Source organism: Ailuropoda melanoleuca, chromosome 18 (assembly GCF_002007445.2).
Source record: "Ailuropoda melanoleuca isolate Jingjing chromosome 18, ASM200744v2, whole genome shotgun sequence".
In the NCBI taxonomy this organism is placed as follows: Eukaryota; Metazoa; Chordata; class Mammalia; order Carnivora; family Ursidae; genus Ailuropoda; species Ailuropoda melanoleuca.
In genome coordinates, this window is record NC_048235.1 from 14,724,087 (window position 1) to 14,733,686 (window position 9,600).

The following is a 9,600-nucleotide window of genomic DNA, read 5'->3' on the forward strand; positions in this document are numbered from 1 at the left end:
CCCCCCCCAAAACCATATGTTTTAAAATGATCATGTTGAACGTATAAAATAAGAACAGCAAGGTAAGAACTTCCAGCTTTGGGGTTGGAGGTGATAAGAAGGAATTGCTGAGAAATTTCTTTTGAGATGAGAGGATGACAGAGTCTGGAAGCAAAGTCTTGGTTGGCCTGAGGTGCTGGGGTTGTCCTAACATCGCACAGCAGAGACCAATACGGGGAGCGTGCTCTCTCTCTGTTTCTCAATTTCTTTCTCTTTTACTCTCTCTCTCTCTGTTGGTGTGATTAACTCTACTTTTTCACCCTTACTATTTTTATCTAAAGAAATGCCCTTAATGAAAAGTTCATTATTCTGATTTGCTTTCAGACTTTAGTATTTTCAGACTCATTGTATTTCCTCCTTCTGAAGTTTCATATTGGTTACCTCATAGGGGAAATCCAAAATACCCTGCAAAAGGCAAATATTCCTTTGGTACCCAATGAAGAATGCCAGAAAGCATATAGAGATTATGAAGTAACCAAACAGATGATCTGTGCTGGCTATAAAGAAGGAGGGAAAGATGCCTGTAAGGTAATACGTTCAATTATGAAAAAACACACAGTGGCCCGCTTGAGAAAATNCAGTGGTCCGCTTGAGAAAATCAACTGCAAAACATATTCTCCATAGTATATTTCATTATATTTTTCTTTAAAAATTCAGAACCAAATAATCCGACAATTTCTTAAGTAACCTTTGATGAGCTGAATATATATATATATAATCTTATTGTATATATACTACAATTTGTGCAGAAGCATGCTATATGAAGGGAGCACCACTGAACACATAATAATTGTAGTAAAATGTGAGAGCATTAGATTTATTTGACATTGAGATTATGATGTCAACATTTCCTTGTTGCGCTAAACAGAAAATGCAGCCACGCATTATTGAATTACATTATTTTCATCACGTCCAACAGCTAGTGAGGAATGTAAGACACCTGAAGAACTATAAGGAACTGTATGTGTGTGCTGTGCGCAGTGTGACTGCAGAATTTTAAAGGCAAATGTCTCATTTTTCCTATTATTTTTCCAACCACTGTGACGCAGGGAGATTCGGGCGGTCCCTTAGTTTGTAAACACAACGGAATCTGGCATTTGGTGGGCATCACCAGTTGGGGTGAAGGCTGTGCCCGCAGAGAATATCCAGGTGTCTACACCAAAGTTGCTGAGTATGTGGACTGGATTTTAGAGAAAACACAGTTCGGTGATGGGCACACCGGTCTTTGATGAAGACAGCAGCGCGAAGAAGAGTTATAAAGGTGGGAAAGAGCCCACTTTGTAGCGTGAGTTTTACAACTTGGGTCCAATTCAAACACTGGGCTTTGGGGCCCTCGTCTGCAAAAACGTGGAGTGGTATCTACTCCGTGTCCTTGTCATAAGGGCAAAAAGAGACAATGCACGCAAAGCTGCTGAGGGAAATGTCACGCGGAGGCGAGCTTATCAGTAATAACGCTAATGACGGGAGATAGCAACTGGACATTTCCGTGATTAATTATTGTGAAATAAAATAGCAAAAAATGTGATTTACAAGTGTTTTCTTCTGATTGTGAGACANTAATGGTTCTTTTAAGCACTTAAGGAAAACACATAGAAATATGAAGGATACCAATGAAATTATATTAGAGTTATCAAAATACTTTTAAAAGATGTGATATGGTAACAGATATGTTAAATAGCAAGTTTTTCAAGTAACTACCATAATTTTGAAATTGTGGTGAGCACAGCTGATATTTTCAGTTATTGACCACAACTGTCATGTGATAATATCACGACTGTGAGGCAAAAATATCTGTGTTCTCTACGGATGGCAAAGTCATCAACACTGCTAATACTCCCATTTTTATTGCCTGCATTTATAACTGAAGGTAGTGTTAGACTTCCGTTGGAGATTGGTGAAAATAAAGATGTATTTTCCTATCTAAGTTTATAGAGCAAGTGAATTCTTTCCGAGGACCCCAGTTTAAGAACCCCTGTTCGTGGGTACTTGGTGCATCTCAATTGCCCTTGAATTTCCCAGGAAAGAGAATATTCTCCCTTTCCGAAATTTTGTTCCTGATAGACGCTATAAGGAATAATATTTGCATTATTCTTTACATACTTAAACTTGTCAAGCTCTTTCCTTCTTTCCTGATGTAGTCCTTTATTCAATGAATTCAAAATTTTTCAAGTTTTTGACTAGTATCTTAAAACAGGAAGAAATTTTAAGAGTAACCTCAACTAAACAAGGAGAGGTCCCAGCGTATGTTCAAGGGGAACCTGGACACTGGTGGAGATTTAATTATTTGTAAATAAATTGTAAATAATTGACTTCATATAAAGGACTGGTCCTTTATATGTATTATATGTAAATAATTATTTGTAAATAAATTGTTCTACATGCATTTACTCGAAGAACAAAATACTCCTCTGTTGCCAGAGATTTGGTGGTTCCCCCCCCAAAACCATATGTTTTAAAATGATCATGTTGAACGTATAAAATAAGAACAGCAAGGTAAGAACTTCCAGCTTTGGGGTTGGAGGTGATAAGAAGGAATTGCTGAGAAATTTCTTTTGAGATGAGAGGATGACAGAGAGTCTGGAAGCAAAGTCGTGGTTGGCCTGAGGTGCTGGGGTTGTCCTAACATCGCACAGCAGAGACCAATACGGGGAGTGTGCTCTCTCTCTGTTTCTCAATTTCTTTCTCTTTTACTCTCTCTCTCTCTCTCCCTGTTGGTGTGATTAACTCTACTTTTCACCCTTACTATTTTTATCTAAAGAAGTGCCCTTAATGAAAAGTTCATTATTCTGATTTGCTTTCAGACTTTAGTATTTTCAGACTCATTGTATTTCCTCCTTCTGAAGTTTCATATTGGTTACCTCATAGGGGAAATCCAAAATACCCTGCAAAAGGCAAATATTCCTTTGGTACCCAATGAAGAATGCCAGAAAGCATATAGAGATTATGAAGTAACCAAACAGATGATCTGTGCTGGCTATAAAGAAGGAGGGAAAGATGCCTGTAAGGTAATACGTTCAATTATGAAAAAACACACAGTGGCCCGCTTGAGAAAATCAACTGCAAAACATATTCTCCATAGTATATTTCATTATATTTTTCTTTAAAAATTCAGAACCAAATAATCCGACAATTTCTTAAGTAACCTTTGATGAGCTGAATATATATATATATAATCTTATTGTATATATACTACAATTTGTGCAGAAGCATGCTATATGAAGGGAGCACCACTGAACACATAATAATTGTAGTAAAATGTGAGAGCATTAGATTTATTTGACATTGAGATTATGATGTCAACATTTCCTTGTTGCACTAAACAGAAAATGCAGCCACGCATTATTGAATTACATTATTTTCATCACGTCCAACAGCTAGTGAGGAATGTAAGACACCTGAAGAACTATAAGGAACTGTATGTGTGTGCTGTGCGCAGTGTGACTGCAGAATTTTAAAGGCAAATGTCTCATTTTTCCTATTATTTTTCCAACCACTGTGACGCAGGGAGATTCGGGCGGTCCCTTAGTTTGTAAACACAACGGAATCTGGCATTTGGTGGGCATCACCAGTTGGGGTGAAGGCTGTGCCCGCAGAGAATATCCAGGTGTCTACACCAAAGTTGCTGAGTATGTGGACTGGATTTTAGAGAAAACACAGTTCGGTGATGGGCACACCGGTCTTTGATGAAGACAGCAGCGCGAAGAAGAGTTATAAAGGTGGGAAAGAGCCCACTTTGTAGCGTGAGTTTTACAACTTGGGTCCAATTCAAACACTGGGCCTTGGGGCCCTCGTCTGCAAAAACGTGGAGTGGTATCTACTCCGTGTCCTTGTCATAAGGGCAAAAAGAGACAATGCACGCAAAGCTGCTGAGGGAAATGTCACGCGGAGGCGAGCTTATCAGTAATAACGCTAATGACGGGAGATAGCAACTGGACATTTCCGTGATTAATTATTGTGAAATAAAATAGCAAAAAATGTGATTTACAAGTGTTTTCTTCTGATTGTGAGACAGAACGCCAGGTAAGCAACTCCACATGCTAGCACAGGGCCTGTGCTGGGATCCGTCTTACCTGATTGCCGGCCCTGGAACTCCGTCCATCGTAGAGCTAGTCATTTCTCCTCTCCTCCTCACCTGCATGGTCATGAGAACACTACTGCCAGCCTCACTTGGGGTGAAGAGCCAGTAGGCCTGGGTTTTTTTCTGCCAAGTGTAGCAGATTCACTTTTCCAGGAAAGACATGGGTTTTCTGAACCCGGGAGAATTAGTGTGCCGTTCCATTTGGGCCTCCTACCTTGTTACCTGGCGTTGGCACAAGGCCCCGGGCTGGGTGTGCAGGAGGGGACTGCCGGGCGTCGCGCAGCCTTCATGGACGGCAAGGAATCTGCTCCGTGGGGTGGGGGTGGGGGAGTCAGCGGATATTGGGTTCTGCAGTAGGAGTTCAAGAAACATTGGGTATAGAGTATTTCACAAATTCAGTCTTGTAAATTTATGACTAGGGAGTAGCCCTGGGGAAAAATTGATGTAAATCCGCATAGAACACAAATTCCAAACTTGCCAGTGATTACTGCAACTGATAACAGCCTGTTGGATTCAGTTCACTTAAACTGACTTCACATTTACAGAGTTGACCATTGACAAAATATTGTGCAAAATATGTAGAAAAAATAGAAAAGTGAAGTTTCTAAATTATATTTTTTTCCTTCCACACTCAAAGACACGGTAAGTGGTAGAACGGGCTAAAGATGGGGGGCTGAAGGAAAACCATGAGGTCTGGGTTATTCACACCCCACACAGTAGGGAACTGAAAGTCCAACAGTTTTCTCCAGAAATGCTCTAGATTTTATAAAACCTGGCTGGGTTTCATGAAATAATTACAAATAAATACACTTCAACTTGTACTTTGGTATCAGTAAAAACAGTGGTCCTTGTCCTGTGGGGGTGTCATTTTATCTTTAAAAGGAAAAAAAAAGTGGTTTGCTCTGAGAATCTTTATCTCCAGCTTTTTCTGTTAATTCGAATGGGTGTTTGACCAGGACTTTGGAATGCTTGCTGGGCAAGCACTGGTCAGGGAATGACCTCGTTTGGGCAAAACCGGGAGGAGAGTTTTGAAATGTGGACTTCCCCTGGGGTACGAACGATTATTTTAAAGTTGCCGACCAGGGCCCGAGGCCCTGGCATGGTCTCTATTACTCACCATGTTTTCATGTACAGGGGCGAACAGAGGAGCCCTTCACATAGGAAGAGCCTCGTGGGACTGAGAAATGTGCGACAGGCCAAGAAGGCAAGGGGTTGGGATGACTTCACCCTCACGAGGAAGAGCGAGCAGGAGGCGTGGGTCACTGGCCGTGCCACCCAGAAAAGGGTGGTAGCAGCGTCGGGGCTGGAAGCCGGCGCTGTTCTTGCCGAGGACAACAGCGCATGCGCACGGGGGACACAGAGCACAGGTGCACATCTAAGCCAAGGTTAGCCCAGGGCTCCGATATCCGTCTCGTTCCTCACCAAGGTGTGTGAGACCTCTAATTTAAATTTAAAACTTGTAATTATTGTTTACCTCCATCTCCTCACTAAATTGTGAGCAACTTTGAAGGAGGCTCTCTTTCATTCATATTGCATATAAATGGGCATTCAGTGAATGTCTAATGAATGAATGCATCTTTATTCTAAAGATGAAGCAGTGAAGGCTTGAAGAGGCACAAAGGTTAGCTTAAGGTCACTGGCAAGGACAGAGCCAGACTGAGCATGACATTTGTATTTGTGTATCCCAGATAGTGTCTCTAGCCCCGGTCGTGTTGTCTCGTTCTATGGGAAGGATAAAAGGTGACAGGGGCATTTAAAACCATCATTTGTTATTTTCATTATCATCTAAAACAGCAGCTCTCAACTGGGGACAATCCCCACTCAGGGGACATTTGGCAAAGTCTAGAGACATTTTTGGTTGTCACACCTGGGCAAGGGGGTACATCTGGTGGATAGAAGCCAGAGATTTTGCTAACCATCCTACAGGGCACAGGACAGTCCCTCACCGCAAAGAATGATCTGGTCCAAATATCAATAATGGCAGTGTTGAGAAACCCCGATTGAAGGTCAACATTAAAACCTTATAATGAAAAAGGGATATTTCAGGAACAAGAATGGGATTGTAGAGCATGGGAGGCAGTGCCCCTTTTCAAAGCAAATCTTGATGAGAGAGAGGAGCTCCAAGAGCAAGTTGACTGTGGCTGTGACCGAGAAGGGGGTCTCTACCTGCAGTGTGCCTGTGTGGTTTCCTTGGTCCCAGACGGGGGATTTTAGGTCACCAATGCTTCTAAGTTCTGACTTGCACTTTGGTCTCTGTAAACTAACTTCTAGATTCTTCCTAAGATTTTGTCTAGTAATTCCCTATTTCCATTACCTTCAAAAGCATTTTATTTCACTGGGTAGGGGGAACTTTACATTTAAGGTAAAAGTAGTTGACATTGGAATTCTAAACTGCAGTGGCATTAGTTGAAAAAACGTCTTTAGAATACTTAGTCTCAGTTTGAAAGGAAGGTCTATGTAATCTCAAAGAGTTTCTATACAAGTAAGATTCCTATTCTGCTTTTATTTAAATGGAAAAAAAATATCTTGGAATTTTTATATTACTTCAAAGTCTTGAGAGGTTTTGCTAACTAGCTAAAGCAAACTTGGGAAGATATTATCTGGTTTCCCAATGGAGTATAGCTGTCATTAGAGTCTTTCTGTTTCTCTGAATAGGGTTGGAAGGTTATCATTATAGTCTTTGATTGGAGCTTTAGGATAGAGATGGGGTTTCATGGAGTAAACAATACAGGGATGTAAGGACCTTATATAACTTCATATATCGGTTTTCCATGAAAACCTGTCTTGGCATAAATTTGCCATTCTGCATTTAAGCTTCATAAAAAGGAGCACATCATAAATATGTGCTCTTTGTGTAGCTGGAATGTACTTGATTTTCAGTGGGAAACTAAGGACTGGGCCACGAAGGACTCCTTATGTCAAGACTGGTCACACGATCTCGGCAATAGATGAATTAAAACTGTCCTAAGAACCGCCTTCCAGGTAGAATGTCACACAGTCCTCAGCACTTTGCATAAAGCCCTCTTCTGAGTCCAAGTCCCCCTTACAATGTTCTGCCCTCTGCGACACAATTCTGGCTTCTCTCTTCTTTTCAAAAAGTCTTCATTGAAGTTATATGGGGCTAAGCTTCAATCTGCCTTACTTCACTACACTCTCACTGCCTCCTTCAGTGATAAACTGATACATTAGTGAAAACTACCTCTGCAACTAATGATGTATGATATGTTGGCTACTTGAATTTAAATAAAGAGTTAAAAAAAATGAGTCGGTCGCCTAACCGGCTGAGCCACCCAGGCACCGCAACACACTTTCAGAAACTGTTCAGATAATGTCAACGTTGTTATAATGGACATAAAATGAAATAGTCTCTATCTCCAAATATTGAGAGGCTCAAAGTAACTGGTGGCATTTTCTCGGAAGATTACACTCCCATCTGCACAGTGTCCCTGAACAAAGCACAGTATTTCCTCTGATACCAATAACTTCAGCAAGGTCTCAAATGGGGGCAAACCTGTAATTTTATTTCTTCTCTCATCTTCAGAATTTTTTAAATTGTGACTCCATTTATAAATGTAAAATCTTATTTTGCTTCTCTATGGAAAACAGAAGTCTTCTCTGAACCATAAACTTATCTTTCTCTTAAATTTATCTTATTTTTGTGAAGGAACTAAAATTTATGTAAATCAGACATACTAAAGAGGATTTTTAAAAAAAGATTTTACTTATTTATTTGACACACAGAGAGAGCACAAGCAGAAGGAGTGGCAAGCAGAGGGAGAAGGAGAAGCAAACTCCCCACTGTTTAGGGAGCCCAGCAAGGGGCTCAAACCTAGGACTCAGAGACCATGACCTGAGCCAAAGGCAGACAATTAACTGATTGAGCCACCCGGGCGCCCCTAAAAAGGGTTTTTAATTTAAAAAAAAATTCTTTAGGCTTCCAGGAGATCACATAGACAACCTTAGGGCTAGTTATTGTGAAGCTCAGCGAGATAAAGCAACCTGGCCAAGGACCCACAGGTTTACAGAGCAAGAAGATGATTTCTGCTCAAGTTCCATGAGTAGTAAACTAATGAATAGTAACAGAGGACATGCCTCAGCCACGGCTTCTATAGAGCTTTCAGCCCTTCTTTCAGGGTCAATGGGAAGGCGCTTAACAAGTACGACCAGGTGAAACCCCCCAAAAAGCCTTTCACAAGCTTTCCTCTTTGTGAACTGCACCAGGCCCCATCGCTAGGGGGCGCCCTCCAAGACTAAGAGCGTAGACCTGTTGTTTTCCCATTGCCTTTCCTGCAAAAGCTAGACACGTGACTTCCTAGCTCTCCTTTCGTCTCAGGGCGCCAACGTCTACGGAAAGATACGAAAGCCCCATATTTTCCCGTTTTTCAAAAACAAAACAAAGCAAACACATGAAGTTAGACTTGCGTGTTTGTGAGCGGAATCAAACAGAGCTGGGCCTCTTAGAACCGACTGTGCCAACAGAGGACTCGGAGGACGCCTGCCCGCCTCCAGGGGAGGGTCGGGCCCCCGCCGTCCTGAGCATCCGCCCGCCCGGCCGACCGCGGGCTCGGGCTCAGCGGGGCTTAATGATTAACGGCTGGTGTTGGAACGCGCGGGCGGAGGGACGCCGTGGTGGGAGTTCGCGCGCCGCTCAGGCCCCCGGGCAAGCCCCCCTTCTCTCGCAGCGTCTGTGCTGCCGTGTTTGGAACACACGATACAGTGAGACCAAAGGAGTTTAACGCAGCGAGAGAGCAAGCAGCTCGACCGACGTACGTTTTCGATGCGCCTGAGACTCTGAGAGACACGGTTGCACAACACTGGAGCCGGGACAAGTAAACACCGACGCGAGCGGCACCTGCACAGGCTCCCGGGAGCGGGATGCAGACTGCTGGGGAAGCGCAGTGAGAATGCGCCGAACAGGCCAGCAAAATGTTTTCAGGTACGATTTCCAGAATTCTGATTTAAGATTTCTGTCAAGCAATTATTCCTCGGAGTACCTTTTTCTATCATGGGGGCTTTAAAAAGGTTTTACAGTGGGGAATGATTGCTTTTTAAAAATTTGTCTGACTTGACAGTTTGGAAGCTTTGATCTATAACCCATGTGATAGAAGACGCAGAATGAAGGCAGGCTAGTAATTTGTCATCAATGACAAGTGTTTTACAAATTAAAAAGATGTTCAAGATAAATATTAAAAAATAAGTCTTGATGTTTCTCACTGATTGTTGTTTTTTTTTTTATAGAACAGTTAATTCAGTGTTTCGTGGGGATAAGTACATTTATGGGTGACCAAGACGGTCTATGAATATATTTGCAGCAGAATTTTTAGAATGGGAAACTTTGTAAGTAGAAAGTCACTTAGAGCTCTTCGATTGCTATCGTGAGACTTCAGACATGGAAAGAAAAGAAACAATTTGGAAGAGAAAACAAAAGTGTAAAAATTGGTGTGGGGGAGGGGTCAGACGATGGCAATGAGAAATCTCTGGTT

General features: G+C 42.0%; 2 protein-coding genes across 3 annotated transcripts in view; both read left to right on the forward strand.

Annotated features, from left to right (window-relative positions):
- The window catches only part of KLKB1 (kallikrein B1), a 26,072-nt gene extending 24,508 nt beyond the window's left edge, over positions 1–1,564 (forward strand). Inside the window, exons 14-15 of the mRNA XM_034647768.1 lie at positions 321–567; positions 1,089–1,564. Coding sequence (XP_034503659.1) covers positions 321–567; positions 1,089–1,268 — 427 coding nt within the window. The 3' untranslated portion in view covers positions 1,269–1,564. The remainder of the gene's footprint in view (positions 1–320; positions 568–1,088) is intronic.
- Positions 1,565–8,417: 6,853 nt separating this feature from the next.
- The window catches only part of F11 (coagulation factor XI), an 18,801-nt gene continuing 17,618 nt past the window's right edge, over positions 8,418–9,600 (forward strand). Inside the window, exon 1 of one of the 2 annotated variants that reach the window (XM_034647599.1) lies at positions 8,418–9,053. In XM_034647599.1, coding sequence (XP_034503490.1) covers positions 9,044–9,053 — 10 coding nt within the window. In that variant the 5' untranslated portion in view covers positions 8,418–9,043. The remainder of the gene's footprint in view (positions 9,054–9,600) is intronic. The other variant, XM_019803969.2, reaches the window with a different exon arrangement.